The sequence below is a fragment of the Lutra lutra genome, chromosome 14 (assembly GCF_902655055.1).
Source record: "Lutra lutra chromosome 14, mLutLut1.2, whole genome shotgun sequence".
NCBI lineage: Eukaryota > Metazoa > Chordata > Mammalia > Carnivora > Mustelidae > Lutra > Lutra lutra.
Window position 1 is genome coordinate 88,630,846 of NC_062291.1, and position 18,988 is coordinate 88,649,833.

The 18,988-nt window shown below is 61.6% G+C and overlaps 1 protein-coding gene across 1 annotated transcript in view; it reads left to right on the forward strand.

Moving 5' to 3' along the window:
- The window catches only part of KNDC1 (kinase non-catalytic C-lobe domain containing 1), a 61,490-nt gene extending 45,365 nt beyond the window's left edge, over window positions 1–16,125 (forward strand). The window contains 14 exon segments of the mRNA XM_047703468.1: window positions 1,046–1,139; window positions 1,230–1,327; window positions 1,454–1,541; window positions 1,544–1,673; window positions 4,329–4,442; window positions 5,291–5,438; window positions 5,553–5,732; window positions 6,303–6,506; window positions 7,039–7,121; window positions 7,389–7,539; window positions 11,413–11,535; window positions 11,622–11,681; window positions 12,425–12,582; window positions 14,109–16,125. Coding sequence (XP_047559424.1) covers window positions 1,046–1,139; window positions 1,230–1,327; window positions 1,454–1,541; window positions 1,544–1,673; window positions 4,329–4,442; window positions 5,291–5,438; window positions 5,553–5,732; window positions 6,303–6,506; window positions 7,039–7,121; window positions 7,389–7,539; window positions 11,413–11,535; window positions 11,622–11,681; window positions 12,425–12,582; window positions 14,109–14,340 — 1,863 coding nt within the window. The 3' untranslated portion in view covers window positions 14,341–16,125.
- Window positions 16,126–18,988: the final 2,863 nt, after the last annotated feature.

An 18,988-nucleotide genomic window follows, 5' to 3' on the forward strand; every position in this document is an offset into this window, starting at 1 on the left:
CCACGCGCACCGGACAGCCGGGCCTCAGGTGGGGTCCTCACCCGCGGGGGCCCAGGTGCGGGGAGGCGGCAGCCCCGTGGGGATCCTGCAGGGGCCTCGCGGGGCAGCTGGGGCCGTCGGCCGGTCGGGGGGGGACCAGCCCCCCCCCCCAACCAGCCAGAAGCGGTCCTGGACACCTCGCCGAAGGGCAGCCCCTCGGCGGGGCGGTGCCTGAGCCGCAGCCCCTGCGCCCCGGGGCGCCCCAGCGCCCTCCTCGTGCGGGGGCCCCAGCGGACGGCCAGGAAGGCGCGAAAGGCCACGGCTGCCCGACGGGCCTCCGCCCGCACGGTTTCACGTAGCCCAGCGGGATCTGCCTGGCAAATACCCGCGTGCTGGGTACTATCTCTGCGCCCCAGGTCTGCTGACCTTTCCCAACAAAACGGTCCCTCAGCCAGAAAACGGCTCATTCGGCGAAGCGCACGGCCCCGCCCCCACAAGCCAACTAGCGCCCACCCACTGCCGGGAGGGGCGGCGAGGAGGCGCTTTTATAGGAGGACGTGGGGGCGCCTGTTGTAAACTAAAAGTCCATTGGAGTAAACGAGGGGCTGCAAGAGTAGGAGCTTCTCATTGGTTGGGCCCTGACCACCTCCCATTGGCTGGCCGTGAGCTTCTCTCATTGGCTGGGCTGTTGCCGGGCCAGGAGGAAACCGTCCGGGTCGAACCGGGTAGAGCCGCAGGTCCACCTGCAGGGTCCCTGCTGGGTCTGTGTCGGTCCGAGCTGGCGCAGCTGAGCGCTCCCCCACTAGCCTCCTCCCCGCACTCCAGCGAGGTTTCCCTTCACGTTGGCTGGTCCCCTCGTCAAAATTCACGTCTCCCGGGGCGCACACAGATACCCTTTCTGCGGCTGGATGACAGTGTCCCTGTGAGGTCCCTAGGAACCCTGGTGTCCCCGCGTGGGACGTGTCCCACGCTCTGGCTCTGTGCAGGCCCTGAGGGGAGGCCGGATTCTGCGAGCAGGCCGGGAAAGCGCGGTGCGCTGGGGCATCACGGGCTCTTTCCTGGCCAGGAGCTGGAGCAGCAGCTGCTGATAGAGAAGAGGAACTACCGGAAGACCCTGAAGTTCTACCAGAAGCTCCTGCAGAAGGAGAAGCGCAGTAAAGGTAGCAGCGGCTGGGCAGAGGCGCTCCTGGGGGCTGGGGATGGGGGCAAGGGCCTGGGGCCTGCTTTGTGGCAACTCTGCTCTCCTCCAGGCTCCGAGGTGAAGACCATGTTGTCCAAACTGAGAGGGCAGCTGGAAGAAATGAAGTGCAAAGTGCAGTTCCTGGGACTGGTCAAGAAGTATCTGCAGGCAAGTCTGCCCGAATCCATGCCCCCCACCCCGGGTCAGTAGCAGGTGACCCAGCACCCGGTCCTGCCAGCACCTGGTGGCACAGGCCAACCAGATGAAGGCAGCTCGCTTCCCCCTACAACACAGGTCATGTATGCCGAGCGGTGGGGCCTGGAGCCCTGCGCCCTGCCTGTGATCGTGAACATCTCGGCGGCCCACTGTGACACGCTGGATTTCAGCCCCTAGACGAGTCCTCATCCCTCATCTTCTACAACGTCAGCAAGCACCCGCGAGGCGGCAAGCAGAGGAAGGCCCGCGTCCTACAGGCCGGCACACCTCTGGGGCTCATGGCATACCTCTACTCCAGGTGCGGCTGCCCATGCCCCAAGTAGGAAGGTGGGCCTGTGAGATGCCCTGGACCCCTTCATGCCTTTTGAAAGCAAAAGGGAGGCAGGAAAAAAGAAAACAGGCCCCCAAGAGGTGACCGAGGTGAGGAAAGTCTGCCTTCCCTCATCTGAGATGGGTTTACACTTTTTTTAATTTAAAAAATATTTTCATCAGAACTTTAAGCGGCCTATGTCCGCTGCCATTCGCCTTCTTCACCAAGCTCTTGGCCAGACCTGCTCCTGGAGTTGCAGGTACACCCAAGCAGGTGCTGGGAGGAGAGCTGGGGAAGGCAGCCGCGCACAATTAACCTCCCAGGAGGCTTCTAAAGTGAAACACACACAGGAGCCTCAGAGACATGCCTGGATCGCAGCCACTGTGCTGGGTCAAACCGCCCCATAATTAAACGTCTAGCTCCGCGGGGCCCACTGGGGAGCTTCATCTCAGTGCGCTGCATTACTTTTGCGGCCACTGTCTCTAGGCATGAGCATATGTGCTCATTAGACCCCCAAACTGATGGGCAAGGTGTATGCACTCACCCTGCCGCAGGGAGGACCAGCCCCCTCATACCCAGGGTCACAGGCACCCCCAGGACACCCCAGACCCCTCCAACCTCGGGCCCTCCTGTCCACCTGGTACACAAGCACAGGACCTCCTGGCAGATTCCATGACCCAACTGCCTGGTCCACTCCCAGGCCTGGGGCCTGGCAGCTCAGGGGTGATGGGTACAGACTACCTTCCCAGGCGGTGGTGGGAGGCCTCACCCAGTCTTGGCTTTGGGAGACCCATGACACACTTGGGAACCCCCAAGGCCTTCTTTGCGCTGGAGGCTCTGGAGACCCAGAACTGATGGTCAGGTGTCAGCAGGGGACACTGGGGGCTATTGGGGAACAAGGGAAGTCCCTGAAAGCAGGGGCCTTCCAGTCCTCTGAGGACAGCAGTCTCTGCCCATGCAACCTGAACTCCCAAGGTGGGCTGCACCTGGCTGTGCTGGGAGCCTTCCACTGGCGATGGCCCAGGTAGACCCTTTGCAAGATGGGTATACGACACACACACACACACCGAGGGCTGGCTGTGTGATTACAGGAGACGTCTGTGCACGTGTCTGCATGTGTATGAGCAGTATGTGTGTGTGTGTGTGTGTATGTGAGTATGAGTGGGGGTGTGTATTTGCATGTGTGTGTGTGTGCACATGGCATATGTGCATGGGCGTGTTGTGTGCATGTGTGATGTGTGATGGGATGTGCACATGTGTGTGTGCTATGCATGTAGGGGGTATATGCATGTGTACATGGGTGTGTATGCATGTGCGGGTGTGAGTGGGCTGTGTGCATGTGTGCTAGGTGTGTGAGTGTGGGGTGTGAGTGAAGTATTTGTGTGCATGTAGGGGGGATGTGAGTAGGGTGTCGGATGTGTGTATATGTGCATGGGTGTTGTGTGCGCGTGGGGGGTGTGAATAGGGTGTGTGTATGCATGTGTTACGGTGTGTGAGTGAGGTATGTGTATATGTGCATGCAGGTGTGTATGTGTGAGTATATGTGCACATGTGGGGGTGTGAGTAGGGTGTATGTGTATTGCATGGGTGGGTGTGTGCATATGTGCATGGGGGCGGGTATGTGCATGTGGGGGTATGAGTAGGGTATGGGGGTGAGTGGGGTGTGTGCGTACGTACATGAGTGTGTGTGCATGGAGGGTGTGAGTGGGGTGTGTGCATGGGTGTGGGGGTGTGAGTGGGGTGTGTGTACATGCATGGGAGTGTGTGTTGAGGCCTCCTGTGTGGTGTGGTGTGCTGTGTGTGTGTGCACAGGACCTCCAACGACGGGAGGGTCTTCACTCGCAAAGGCTGTGGTTTATCCTCACGGGCTGGGCCTGACCCCGGCCACAGCACCCCCCCCAGAGTGACCAGGTGGCTGGCCCCCCTCATTCTTTGGACACCAGGTCTCCGCTCTGCAGCACATCTTCCAATGGCTAGGGAGGCGGCCTTGCCAGCACCCACATGCCTTCCTTGTTTCTGGAACTCAGTCACTGACCTGCATGGTGTCACCTGACCTCGGGCTCTCTGGGGCACCCCTGTGGGTGGGGGACACTCGGTGAAGGGTAAGGACCCTCATTCCCTCAACTATCTGGTTTTGCCCTGAAGAAACTGTGAACTTCAGGGCACGGATTGCTGCTCTCACTTCTAGTGCAGTGAGTTCCAGTATGGGGGCTGGGGTCACTGCACGCACATAGGAGATTTCTGAGTAGGTTCTAGAAGCAGATAGTGAGGGTGCCTCCAAAATCAATGGTGAAGAAGGTCCTCTCACCAGGAACGGTTGGGAGTCCCTACTGTTACCAGCACCCCACGTGCACCTTTTACTTCCCCAAAGGGTTCTGTTGCCCATCATCCTCCCAGCATGGGCACACGTGTACACACGCTCACACACACAACTCACATGCCTTCACACTCACGCACATTCACACACGCGCTCTCTCACACATTCGCCCCAGAACCGCTAACGAAGGCTGCAGGGAGCCGGGCCTCCTCCACTTTCCTGCGGCACAGGGAAGGTCAGGTGGGAGGACCGGCTGCTCGTGTGCGCGGGGAGAACCCGCGAGCCGGGGCCGGGCCTGTGACCTGACCGCCTCCTCTCCACCCCAGCGACGCCTTCCTGGAGGGCTACGTGCAGCAGTTCCTCTACACTTTCCGCTACTTCTGCACACCCCAGGACTTCCTGCACTTCCTCCTGGACCGCATCAACAGCACCCTGTCCAGGTACGGCCGTGGGCCCGGGCCTCACAAGGGCAACACAGCCCCAGGGTGGACCCCATGGCGCCCCATTAGTGACCATGAAGGGCGACAGGGTCCCCCAGTGACCCTGATGAGGATGGGGGCAGAGCTGGGTGGGAGAAAGAAGAATGCGGACAGGGGACACGGGGCCCTGAGGGAAGGGAGGCCGGAGGGGAGCGTGGCCAGAGAGAGGCCTTGGCTCGTGGAGGCCGTGAGGATCGAGAAAGGCTGAGGGTGGGGGCAAGACAGGTAGCAAGGTGACTGGGGGGAGTGCCTCGCCCATCCGCTGGAGAGGAGCAGCCCAGGGGGAGGAGGGCCCTGCCAGCCCTCAGCCCGGGGCTGGGATCCTGGGATCAGGGGAGAGGCTAGAGGGACGTGGCACCGCCAGACTCCCCGTGCACTCCCTCCCTGGGGGCAGGGACTCACAGGAGAGACATCGGCCTGTGGAGCCCAGCTCCCACCCCACCTCTTGCTCGAGTGTCCGCATGCTGCCTCCCAGACCCCAGGCGTGTCAGACCCTGGCTGCAGAAGACGACGGGTGCTCCAGGACTGGGCGCCAGGCAAGGGCGGAGGAAAGCAGCAGGTTCCTGCCCAGTCACCGAGCCTGAGGCCCAGCTGTGCAGCGACTGCCTCTCCTGTCCCCTAAGATGGGAGGGTTGTGCAGAACTAGCCCTGGAAGACAGAGCCACGCTCAGACCCCACTCAGACCCCACTCATGCCCCTGTGCTCGGCGGGGTGACTGCCGCCAGCCATCTGCCCAGTGCAGCAGACAGACCTGCCAGGGCCAGCCGGCGGCCCCCGCATGGCTCAGGCCCCCTCCCCTCTGCCTGCAGGGCCCTCCAGGACCCCACCTCGATCTTCACCAAGATCTACAAGCGGAGCTTCTGCCTCCTGCAGGCCTGGCTGGAGGACTGCTACGCGGTGGACTTCATGCGGAACTCCGGGCTCCTGGGCAGGCTGGAGGACTTCATCTCCTCCAAGGTGACCGGGGGCAGAGCACCCGAGCAGCCCCCGCACCACCACGGGCCGCACTCGGGCGCTGAGATCCGCCGCCCCTGTCTGGGGGGCAAGTGACCGCCTTGTGCTCCTGCCCAGATCCTGCCCCTGGACGGCTCCGCTGAGCACCTGCTGGGCCTCCTGGAGGTGGGCACCGACCGGCGGGCCGAGGGCTCCTCACGCGGCACCGACCTGGAGGACCCCAAGGAGGCCGAGGACGACGCCAGACCTCTCAATGCCCTCTGTAAGAGGCTCTCGGAAGACGGCATCTCCCGGAAGGTGGGGGCCTTTCCCAGGCAGGGCAGCTCCCCGCGCTCAGCCTGAGCTCAGAGAACACGGAGCAGGCGTGCACGCCCACGCACACGTGTGAACACGCACAGGCTCACCCATCTACGCATGCGCACACGCTCCCCAGGTTGCCAGTCCTAGGCACTGGCCCCAGGAGGTTGGCACTGCCCTCCCCTCCTCGCTCCTCGCAAGGCCAGATGCTCAAATGACCTAACGTTCCTGACCCTTGGGCCAGAGGTCTGGGTGGAAGAAACCATTGTCAGGAAATGGCCTGGGATGGGGGCCGGGTCTGTGGGGATCTGCTCATGATGTGGGGGGACAGCCCCAAATCTCAGTGCCTCTGTCCCTGGGGGACCTGCTGAAGTGGCCAGGACAGGTGTCCTTGAGCCAGCACGGCCCCAGCGGGAGGGGTTTGCTCTGTGGCTCTACCTGAGGCGGCCTGAAGGGTCCCGGACCCGGAGCCAGCCTGCTCCCCCTCCAGCGCCCCACCCCCAGAGGCTGCCCACAGGCAGGACGGGCTGTGCCGGCGGCCCTTCAGCACAGCCTGCCCTTGCCCTGCAGAGCTTCCCCTGGAGGCTGTCCCGGGGCAACGGGCTGGCCCTGCCGCACAAGGAGCGCCAGTACACCATCGCGTCCGCCCTGCCCAAGCCCTGCTTCTTCGAGGACTTCTATGGCCCCTATGCCAAGGCCAACGAGAAGGGGCCCTACTTCCTGACCGAGTACAGCACCCACCAGCTCTTCAGCCAGCTGACATTGCTGCAACAGGTGATGGGGGCCGCCGGCCGGCCCCGGGGGAGGGGGGATGGTGCCCCCGGGGCGGAGGGTGAGGGCCTGTGTGCAGCTCACCCGCAGGGGCGTCATGAGGAGGGATGCTCTGGTGCTACAGAGATGTTTGCAGGAGGGACGTGTGGAGGGCAGGGAATGGGGCCAGATGCACAGGTAGGGACTGTGGGGAGGGCGCCCAGGAAGGGCTGCGGCAGGCTGACCACTCCCCTGCCGCCTGCCCCGTTGTCCCTACACTCCCACCTTGCAGGCACTAGAGGCGCCCTGCAGGCCTCCTCCTTCCTGGCTCCTCAGCTCCTCCCCAGCCCCGCCCCCAGGCACCCCACCCTGTGACACCCCCTCCAACCCCCGCCATCCTGGGCCCTGTGTCACTTGGCAGGAGACAGTAGTGATGGTGACCCCAGTGATCCTACCTGGGGTCACGACAGCCGGGCAGAGAGAGGATCCCCCGAGACGCCGTCTGGCCCGCGAGGCCTGGGCAAGGACTGAGCGTCTGTGTCCTTGTCTCCGACAGGAATTATTTCAGAAGTGCCATCCCGTCCACTTCCTCAACTCCCGGGCCCTGGGTGTCATGGACAAAAGTGTGGCCATCCCCAAGTGAGTGTTCACCTGTGGGGCGTCACCCCAGAGTCCTGGGACAGATGGCTGGTGGTAGGGTCTTGGGGCCTCATCTGAGTGTCTCGTGGACACTTGTGACCACAGGGAGACACCGTTGTCGTGACCGGCCTCGGAGCCGGGCCCTCCCCTCTTCCCCGCGCCCATCCTGCAGTCCCCGTGGATCCGGAGAGACCCTGCAGCCCCAGGGCCGGGCAGGGCCACCTCCCCGTGTCCTCCTCGCTGTGATGTGCACCGCGTCCCTTCCAGAGCCGGCGTGTCCGAGTCTCCGTCCGCCAAAGCCTGCACCTTGTTTCCGCCGGGCTACGTCCAGGACGCGTACCTGCTGCGTCTCCTGCGCCGCGCGGACGACGTCAGCACCTGGGTGGCGGCGGAAATCGTGACCAGCCACACCTCCAAGGTGGGTGCCTCGGCGGCTGCCCCTCAGAGAACAGTTGGGGCAGTGCTGCACGGGCACACAGTGCCTCCCGTGGAACCCAGTCGCACGCTCTCCATGCGCCGGGAATCCACAGACCCGACCCCAGGCCAAGGGGGACAGTGGCGCCTCAGCTTCCATTGCTGGTGACACCAGACGCCGCCCGGCTGTCCGCTGGGCACCGCCGGCCACACCCCGGTCTCCCGTGACTCTTCAGTCTGGCAAATGCACACTGGCTCTGGTCACCGTGACCAGCCTCTCCTGCATGGGACTTGCACACGTATGTGTGTGCACACACAGAGTCTCACACGTGTGTACTCCCTGATACACCCACGGTCTTCCACAGATACACCCCTCACACACCCTTCCTGACCGAGTACAGCTGACACACATACCCTCTTCTCACACGCACTCCTCCTCACACACACTCCTTCACACTCCTTCTGACACTCACACACTCTCTCACACACATACCCCTCACGCTCACACATTCCATCCCCCACACACGCCCTCACTCTCACTCCCTCACGGTCCTCCTCACAACCACACCTACACCCTCCTCACATGCTCCCTCACTCACATGCTCCGTCACACTCACACGTACTCTCTCTCACAAGGACCCTCTCTCGCACACACACATTCCTCTCACACACACTCCCTCACACTCACACTCACACAAACATCCCCTCACACTCACACACGGGCTCCCTCTCTCACACACACAGTTGCTTTCACGTCCATCCTCTCTGGCACACAGGAGCCTCCTGTTCCCACGTAGATCTCCTTCCGGGTTCCCTGACACACGCACCCCTCCCCCACACTCATACCACCCTGCTCACACGGACCCTCCCACGCTCACGCTCACGCTCAGGCTTCAGTCAGAGCATCGCCCTCGGGGGCTCCGTCCACACTCCCGCACGAACCAGGTCCCAGGGCTGGGAATCGTGACTCCCAGGCGTCCCACGAACCCGGACTCTCCGAGGGAGGGGACCCGCTTGGTCACGGCGGCGTCCCCTGCAGGCGGCGCGGGGTGTGTTCTCGGCCTGTGACACTCAGGTCGGCCCGTTGAGGCCGAGCGCTTGCTGCTCCGGGGCCTCTTCTAGGCCTTGGGGCCGTGGCCCGGACGGAGGGTGTCTCAGCCTCGGCCACTCACCTGCTTCAGGCCGGGTGCTGCGCAGGCCAAGGGGGACAGTCCCCTGCCTCAGAGCCGGCACCTCGCTCCAGGGTCCCACCGCTCAGGAGGGCCGGGGGGACAGAGGGCCCCGGTCTCTGGTGCGCCTGCGCCTCTGGCCCACCAACGCCCTGTCACCGAGGCCTCCAGCTTCCTGCCACCCGAGGCCGGCGGCGGACGGCGCGTCCCTGGAGTCCTGCCCAGTGACGCGGCACATGGGGAGGGACGGCCGGGACCGCTCGGGCTCCTCCTGTGAAACAGAAGCCCCTTCCCACGGGGGGCCCCACCACTCCGAGGGCAGCAGCGGCCACACGGCGGACCCCGGCCCCAGTACCGGGTCCCCTCAAGCACGGGTCCGCTCTGGGCAGAGCGTCGGGGGGACACTGAGGGGTGGGGGTGCTGCTGTTCCGCCCCGGCTGCCCCCAGCCCTCGGAGGCCATCGCTCCTCATCGGACAGCAAAGCGCAGGTGAGTCTGTTCCGGTGTCACCGGTCTCTGCGGCTGGTCTTGCTTTTTCCAACGTCCCTGCGTGTCGCTCACCCCGACGCGCAGCCCATTAGCACACGCAGTGCTTCTGCTTTTCCCTCCGCGGGGAGTTTCTGAGCCGTAGGGGTTTGTCGGCCGCAGACCGACCCATCCTCGTTAGTGCCGGGATGCGGGGAGAGCTTAACGACTTCGTGGTGTCCCGAGCGGCATCAGGACGTAGCTTCCCAAATCAGGGCTGCAGATGGGGCCGTCTACGGTCCCTCCCGACCTCTGCTTCCCAGGGGGTCCTCCTCCGCCAGAGCCCCAGAAAGAGGGAGGATGGGTCCCCTCCCATCCCGAAGGAGAAGCTGGGCTCTGTGTCCCGAGCCTGCAGGCGCCCTGCCCAGCGGGGCAGCACGGAGCGCGGACACACGCGCTGGCCCACGCGCTCGACGGGGCCATCGACGGATGCACATCTGGTCGCGGGCGCCCAGCTTAGAAGGGCAGGAGGGACTCGTGGGGTCGCAGGGGCAGAACTCCGCCCCCTGCCGTGAAAGGCTTCCCGCATCCCCGTAAGCAAGGACAGAACGACAGACGAGCGGCCCGCAGCCCTTCCACAGACCTGCTTGCCGCCTGCTGGCCGCCGTCTCCCGGGCTGTGTGCCGTCTACTGTGACGTCACAACAGTCCAGAAGACTGACTTTTGCATTTGTGAACTGTAGTCAAGAAAAGAGCTAAAATTCAAATTTTGAGCCGGAGACTGCGACGGGGCCGTCATCAGACGTCCCTGGTGGCCGCCGTGCAGTCCGTGCAGGCGGCGCAGCGCAGAGAGACAAGGTGAAGAAGGAAAACGCTGAAGCTCGTCGCCCTAAAGGAGAGCTCGCGGACTCTTTTTTTAGATGAAAAATGGTGGGTTTCAGTCTCACCAGACAGTCTTACATGTGCTAGAACACGGCTGCCAAAGATGTCCGTCCACGGGCAAATGAGTGAACAAGACGGGTCTGTCCGTCCTGCGGACTCAAGCCCCGTCTCAACGAGGAGTGAAGTCCTGACCCAGGCTAGAGCCTGCGTGAGCCTGGGGGACAGGACGGGGGGGGCGGCCAGTCACAGGAAGACACACGCCGCGTGGCTCCAGCCTAGGAGGCCCCTGGGGCAGCTGAAATCACACCCCGGAAAGTGGAAGGCTGGGGCCGGGGCTGGGGCGAGGGGAGGGGAGCAGGGCTCGGACGGTCACCATCGCAGATTTACGGAGGCGAGAGACGCAAGCTGTGGCACGAGCAGGCGTGTAGCTAACACTGCTGAGCTGTCTGAAAAACAGCTCAAGAGCAGATTTTATATTATGCATTTTTACCACATTTAAGAAAAAATGATGTGATGGAACAGTTTTCTCTGAAAGTGCTGGAAAGTATATTTTGCATCTATTTAAATATATGAAGAAGAAATTGGGATGTCAGCTTAAAAAGTATAAGCCAGTAAATGTCGTTCAAGATCCTTTAAGAGCCTGGTAAGCCGGTCAGCCGGGAGGCCACCATGGGGAGCGAGGGGCCGTCTGTGCGACCACACAGGCAAGGCCCGGCCCGGGAAGGGGAAGAGGCGTGTGGTTGGGACCCACAGACAATGTCCCCACCTGAAGGCTGGTTCCCGGCCCTGGTGGCAGTTCGTGAGCAGCTCTGAAAGGGTGTGCCCCATTAGGAATGAGAACCCCGTGGGGTGTTCCCGCCAGATCTGCTGACTGGCCAAGCACAGAGGAGCAGGGAGTGGGGGGACCCGCGGAAACGAAGCCACGCCACGCCGACCCCCGTCAGGCTCTGGAACCCCGCGAGGGGGGGTCCCCCCCGGCAGAAAATGAGAGGAAGCTGCTGGCTGGCCCCCCTTGGGCCCCTCGATGCACCCGCACTAGGTGCACCCTTCCGACCCCAAAGCTGTGCCCCTCCCCCGCATCTGTCCCTCTGCTGGAGCAGAGGTTTGTCCTGGGAGTGGCCGTGCCCTCGAGCAGTGAGGGTGACTTCTTTTCACATCTTTGTGCTTTCGAGTCAAGCCTGTCTTCCTGCACCTCCCGACAACCCCTCTCGCCGGCCTGCTTCCCCCACGGGGCGCCCCTCGCTGCCCCGGGTGCCCGGCGCTGGGTCACTCTGCCGGGTCCCCGGGCTGTCTACCTGCTTTGGTCCCGTGGGAGGACCAAAGTGTGAGGTGGTGAGGCCCTGAGTGTGTCCTCTGGTTCCAGCTGCAGGTGAATTTGCTGTCCAAGTTTTTGCTGATTGCAAAGTCTTGCTACGAGCAGAGGAACTTTGCGACGGCCATGCAGATCCTGGGAGGCCTGGAGCACCTGGCCGTGAGGCAGTCCCCTGTGAGTCACCCCGCAGAGCCACGGGCTGCAGGCAGGCACGTGGGCACCGCGTGGCTGTGGGGGGCTCACCTGTGCTTTTATTTCAGGCCTGGAGAATTCTACCGGCAAAGATAGCGGAGGTCATGGAAGAGCTGAAAGCCGTGGAGGTACGGGCACTGTGTGCGCGCTTCTGGAGGCCTGGGTCCCCAGGGGGCTCCCCTACGGACAATCTCTGCACATCTCTGGGGGGTCACCAGGCATAGCCTGCTTCATGGCCCCACGCCATCCCCGTCCCGCGTTGGCCTGGTCTTGCCCGTCTCCCCGCGGGGCAAAGACTGCAGGTACAGATGCCCAGAGGACCAGACGGAGCTTGGCTGACCCGCTGGCCTCCTTGCTTCTCTCAAAGGGCAGAGGCAGCCTCCCGAGATCTCAAGCCAGGAGACGCTGGAAGGCTGGGCATTTCCCCAGAGGAGGCCCTAGGAGCCGACCGCCGCCCCAAACACCGCTCTCTGCAGGGTGGGAGGGCCATGTGTGTCCTCAGTTGACACCAGAAACAGGTCCCTAAAGTCGGGCAGCCTGGGTCACGGCCTCCTTGGGGCAGCTGGGTCACCCGGCTATTTTCTGGAGCCCAGAGAGAGTAAGTTAGGAAACAAGTTTGCCATTTCTGATGGTGGGAAGTGTGTGGCTTTCTCATGGGCGTCCACGTTCCCTTGGTATCTGCCAGCTTCAGGCGTCCGGACTTCCGACCCGGACCCCATCGTCCGAGGTCCAGTGTGGATGGGATGTACATCAGGGCTGTGTCATCTCCTTGCAGGGGCAATCCCAGTGCCAACTGGGGTTGCCTGAGCTGAGCGCCCCAGACTGACCTCTCCTCCGTCTCCCCTGCTCACGCCCCTGGCTGGGCCCCCAGGTCTTCCTGAAGAGCGACAGCCTGTGTTTGATGGAAGGACGGCGCTTCCGGGCACAGCCCACGCTGCCCTCGGCCCGCCTCCTGGCCATGCACGTCCAGCAGCTGGAGACAGGGGGCTTCACCATGACCAACGGCGCCCACCGGTGGAGCAAGCTCAGGTGAGGGGGCTCTGCTCCCAGCAGCCCCACAGGGCCCTCGCGCTGTCTGCACAGCACCCGTGGCCAGTCCTCTGCCCAGTCCGGTGGTGCCACAGTTCCCCTGCCTGGCACCCCTGGGGGCCCAGGACACCTGGGAGGTGCAGACTGGGGGCTGCTCGTGAAAACCACTATAGCGACCCCAGACAAAGAGGGTCACGCTCATCTCTGCCTCGGAAACCACAAGCTGCCTCCAGCCCTCCTCTCCTGGGGGTCCCAGGCCTCAGTGGAGATGCCCCCCCATATCTCACAGGCCTGGGCCAGCCTCTCTCCTGGGCACCCCCACAGCCTTGGACACACCTGTTCTTCCACACCCTGCGTCACCCACGCATGCAGACAGGTGAGGCCGGTCAGGCCACGGTCCGGCTGCACACCCCTTAGGGTCAGGGCAGACCTCAGGAGGCACAGCCCAAGGGACCTGGAGCCCAGAGGTTCCGACCTCCTTCTGGTCACCAACTCAGTTTTTTAGGAGACAACACAGAGCACACTAGTCCGTGTTAGCAAAATGGAAACTAACAATCGGAGGGAAGGCCACGACCCAGAAGGAGCAAGGGCAGAGGCCCACTGCCGACTCTTCACTCTGTTTTAGGTCTGGATGTATATTCATGTCTGTCTGTATTTATCTGATGGAGAGAGAGATGGGTGGCAGGGAGGGCAGAAAGAGAGAGAATCCCACGCAGGCTCCATGCCCAGCGCAGAGCCCCACGCGGGGCTTGATCTCAGGACCTGGATGGAGATCGTGACCTGAGCTGAAATCAAGAGTCGGACACATCGCTGACTGAGCCACCCAGGCACCCCGCATGTTTGCCTTTTAATGACCAAAGTGCCGTCCTTCATACGGGAGGTGCAGTCTCTTTATCCACAGTCAGGGTGAGAAATCTGTCTGCACAGTCCACGGCCTCCCTGGGGCAGAATTACCGACTTCTGCTTCGTGATCTCAGTTTTCTTGGATGACGCCCGAGGGTGTGCTGGTCACAGTCCCCTTCCAGCTCTCCGGGCAAGCAAGCCCCAGCTCACAGCCTTGGCCAATGCCCTGGGTGTAAATACTTGGGTGATGGTGGCTCTTGATGTCCCTGAACACGGAGCTGGGGAGAAACACGAGCCCAGGGATCCCTAAGCACATCCTAACTGACCCTGCATCTGTCTGGCTCCTCTCCTCCGTCGGAGCCCAGGGGCTGACACCGGGGTGTGTTCCCATCAGAACCCTTAGTACCAACCAGGCCCAGCACAGCTTTTCAGTACATGTTTATGGACTGAACAGTGGCTGCCTGGACTGACGGTCAGAAGGACGAACAGAGGGTGGACAGGGGTGCAGGCGGGCAGACAGGCCCGAGTACTGAAATGAGGTTGGGCCCTGGGAATAAATACAGAAAACTCAGCCCAGAGTTTGTACTGGAAGAGGCATGGTTGGATATTCCTGGGACACGCTGGGAACTGACCAGCACAGGCTCGTGCAGACTGACGGACACTCACTTCTTCTCCCTACACAGAAACATAGCCAAAGTGGTGAGCCAGGTGCAGGCGTTCCAGGAGAACCCCTACACGTTCGCGCCCGACCCCAAGCTGCAGTCCTACCTCAAGCAAAGAATCGCACGCTTCAGTGGGGCTGACATTTCCATTTTAGCCGCAGACAACAGAGCCTCCTTCCACCAGATCACCAACGAAAAGCACTCCCGGAAAATCCAGGACAAGTTACGGAGAATGAAGGCCACGTTTCAATAACGGGGACAGTGGGTCTGGTGTGAATTTCAAAGCGAAATGGGTAGAAAAGAGGCACCTGCTTCCTGTCCCAGGCCCAGAAGGCCCCAGCAGCGCAGCCCCTGCCGCCATAGACTAGGGAGCCTGACAGCGCGGCGCAGGGGCTGGGGCTCAGCCTGGGCGGCAGGGTGCATGCCGGGGGGCACCGGGAGGCAGAGGCTCAAGGGCCCAGCTGAGCCGGAGAGGACGGGCTCCAGTGCAGGTCGGGGTGTCTCTGCTAGTGTAAAACTCTATTTAAAAATTAAACAGAAATAGAATAAGTGAACTCCCCAGGAGCCACATACCCATTCACACTTCTTAACTATAAACCCGCTCTCACCCAACTCTCCAGGGATCCTGCCCCCCAAAACTCCACACCCACCCACCCTGACTCAGAGCACTGTTCTCACGAGTCTGGCTTATGTCTGCTCAGCAACCAAGGACCAAAATGACCTCTGACCCCCATGCCAACCACAGGGCTCCAGGGGTTTCCAAAACCTTCCAGTGGGGCCCTGAGGCTTCTCAGTGGCCCAAGTGCCAACCTGGGTCCACATTCCTATTCCCATGCCCAGATCTACCCCCAACACTCCAACCTTCCCCTCCCTTCCACTCAGACCCTCCCAAACTCCCCCCACCCTCTCTCAAACCTTTCTGCATACCCCAGACTTCCCCTCCTCACACCCCAGACTTCCCCGACCCCTCCTTCCAGACCACTCTAGGGGCCCAGCTCAGCTCGTCCCCATGCCAGCACGCATGGGGGCACCTGGGTTTTGCCGACCCTGTCCCAGCAGGCCTGATGGGGTCTTGTCCTGACCCAGCCTCTGGCTGCTGGCGAGCCTGTCCCAGCTCCACGCCGGCAGCCCCCCAGTGCCCGTGGCCCTGCGCACTCTCCAGCCTTGCCAACCCCCGCCACTTAGAACGGCTCCAGGTACGGCCTGCCAGGCTCTGCTTCCTAGCCAAGCACATGGGACACAGACTCGGGCCTCAGGGGCCCTGTGAGCACCCCTGTGCCACCCAGTGGCCTGGGGGCTCAGGCCTAGGGCCCACGCCATCTGCCTCAGCAGCCATGCATGCCCCACGCCCAGGCTCTGCTCACCTTCACCCCGCTTTGTTGGCACGGCGGTGGCAATGACGTTTGCCGCTTGGATGGTACCAGGCTCCTCCCCCAGGGCTCCGTTCCCCAGCGGCCGGCGTTGGGTGTCTCTCTGCTCAGCAGGTGAAAGGCGCCCTTGGCCGGAGGCACCAGGGCCAGGACGGTGTGACGGATGGTGCGGAGGATGGTGCGGTTGCATCCATCGTGCCCGGGAGCTCAGACCCCGGGCACCCCTGCCCCGGGCACCAATGCTGTCATGTCGCAAACTGCTGGGAGACCCCAGGGGGCTCTCTGTTTCCGGAGTCATGGATTCTCTGGAACAGGCAGCTGGGGGTGTTTCTGGAAGTCTGCTCCTGGTGCTCCAACACCGAGTCTGTCACCTCCAGCTGCCTCCCAGAGATCGTCCAGAACAGGGGAGGGACCCGTGCTCCGGCCGTGCAGACGGGCTTTGGCCTTTGTGCGACGTCTGGGGTCGTCCTGAACAACACCTACGTTCTCAGACGCAGACCTGCACACAGGTAGTGTCACTGAGCCGGAAACTGAGTCAGCGTCTGGCGCAAACGAACGTTCCAGTCCTAACAATGCCTTCACGGGGCGGTGACCGGGCTTTCAGCTTAAGCACGACCGTCTGCATGTCGCCCAAATGTCACCGGCACAGATTTCTAAATAAAATAATTTCTACCAATGGCTTCCGTGGGCCTTATTTTGTCTGTCTCCAAAGTGAGCCTTGCTTTTGGGGTCAGGGTGGGCTCCTTCGTGGCCAAAGACAACTCCAGGGGTGCTCACGAAGGCACAAGGGGACGAGAAGTCCCAGCCACAGCCGCGTCCTTGGGTGGCACAGACAAGGGCCAGATCTGCTTATTCACTGAATTCAGGGCCCGCCACAATCAAACCCCGGAGACCCCAGGCCCGTGAGCAAGCTGCGGGAAACGTCACTTGCAAACCACCCGAAACAGCTGAGCCACTAAGGACTCATGGCACACAGTCCCAGAGCTGCTCTGCCACAGACTCTGCCCAGCCCCAGCCAGTTCCCATGTGGCATGCCCCACGCTGCCGCAGGCGACCAACCTCACCCAGAGCCTAAGGGCAGGACAGCCTGCGCCCCCCTTCCCAGGGCGAGGCAGGGCTGTTCCCTCGAGGCCCGCACTGTGAAGGGTCCACACAGACAAGCTCGGGACCGGGGAGCACCGCAAAGGAGGGCTGGGAGGCCAGGGGCTCAAAGAATTTGGGGGCTTAAATGGCCGATGTGTCCTGTGGCAGAAACATCTGGGGATGTCCCTGTAGTGAGGATGAAGTCCTCCGTGTGGCAGGGCAGTCCCCGCAGAGTAAAATCACTTCGCAGTAGCGGCCTCCGTTAGGTGGTTCTGGCGTCCCCGTTGTGGGCAGGTGGGTGGTTTCGGTCCTCACCCACCTTCAGGTCACGGAACCCCGGTGTCTCTTCCTTCCTGGGACGTGAGGAAGGCCGCGCAGACCAGGGTCTCCCTCCACTTCACTGGTCTAATCAAATCAATGGGTTTTCCTTTAGGTGAATTGACAGCTCGTGACCCCTTAGGACCCCAACGAGGCATGCTTGCCAGGTCCCACCACCATGTCGTCCCTCCTACTCCAGATGGAGGCTGGCTCAGTGCACCGATGCTCTGGGGGCAGTCCCCACTATGCGCAACGTCTGACCACCCCCAAGACTGCCACGCTGTGCAAGCCCAAGGTAACCCTACTGAGCTTAGTGGAGATGGAGAGAAGGGTGTGGCCGGCCCAAAAGCCGCCTTCTAGAGAAAGCCTGTGGAGCCCCAGGCCCTGGCCTGGGAAACGGCACCCAGTCCGGAGGGAACACCCAGCAGCGCGCCTGCGCCTGGGTCTCAGCTCTCAGCACAGAACCAGCAGCATAACCGCACAGCGCCCAGCTTACTCCTTGCTAACCCTCAGTCGTCCGCTGTGAGCTGTGGGGTGCATGAGCTCTCTGCTCCCGGACGGGCTTCTGGTCTGTGTAAGGGGACCCCGTCCGCAGACCAGCCGGCCAGGGCCCCTGCAGACGGGCGGTTTGGGGTCGCTTCCTCCGGCTGCTGCTGCTGTTTGAGGCCCGCTCTACAGGAGTGGGGGTTCTTGGGGACACACGGTGCCAGGGGCTGCTCCATCTCTTTACCCACCTGCCAACCCTTTGGGGGGGCCGGCCTACGCCACCATGGGAAACAGCAGTTTGAAAGGAAAGGGTGTGGCCAAAGACCACAAAGGACCACGCTCCCGCCAGTGGACTAACTTCTCGCTGGAGTCGGGATGAGCAATCCCAAAGCTCCCAGGCCTACACACAAGGGCTCATCAGTAAGTAAGTACATCGTAGATGAGGTTGCCAGCCTCCTGCTGTTGGAGAAGGAGCACCTCTGGTATGTACCCCCAGGTGCCAGCAGCACCCCCAAGTCGTGTCAACTAATATCTCCGCACCTGCCCAAATAGACACTGGGGGGAACTATTCCCCCCAAGAACCAGTGGCCTGGAAGCAGTGACACCCCCAGAAGCATCAGGCACACCTTGTATCCAGATCTTGGATTGCAGATCCCATTTTCCAAAAAAAAGGAACCAGAGATTTTTGGAGAAATGGTGGAATGGCTGATTCTAGGGCTGGACTGGAAAAAGTCCAAGAAGAATGGAAGAATCTGGTAGTGCCACAAAGCAAAGATGTGCCAGGGGCAGGGGGTAGAGCATGTCAAAAGGACAAGGACAGGGGTGCCTGGGTGGCTCAATCATTAAGCATCTGTTTTTGTCTCAGGCCATGATCCCAGGATCCCGGGATTGAGCCCTGCATCAGGCTCCCTGCTCAGCGGTGGGAAGCCTGCTTCTCCCTCTCTCGCTGTCTCTCTCTCTCTCTCGCAAATAAATAAATTAAATCTTTTTAAAAAATCATTAAATTTTAAAATTTTTTAATTTTCAAATTTAAATTAATTTAATTTAAATTTTTAAAATTTTAAAATTTTTAAATTTTTAAATAAATTAAATCTTTAAAAAAAAAAAGGACACAAAACAAGAGGGAAAAGGGAAAAGAGTGGGTGATCTGAGCCCCTAACGTGACAGCGCGGGACTGCCCCCGGGGACAGAATACCCACGAGTCCCCTGAACAGGAAGAATTACAGGAGATTCCTGAACAACACATGTACGTGTCCCCCCGAAGTGCGGCCTGGTGACCCTGGGGGTGAGGCGCCCCTGGTGACTGGCCCCAGCTGCAGGGCAGGAGGGGGAAGCGGAGAGACGGGCACTGCTTGGACTCCTAGGTCTTCTTCCCAAAAGCCCATACCCACAGGCTAATCATGAGAAGGCACCTGACAAACCCAACTAGAGGGACACCCACAAAGCACCTAACAGTGTCCTGGAAGTGTCAAGAACGCGGAAGAAGCGTGAGCTGCTGCCAGGGTCCGGAGGGGACAGAGGAGGCAGGACGACCAAACGCAGAGCAGTCCCCAAGACCGGGTCCAGGGCACGAAGGACATTGTCTGTGCAAAACCTGGGGAACCCTAGAAAAACCCAAATGCAGTCTGCGGCTCGGCCGATGGT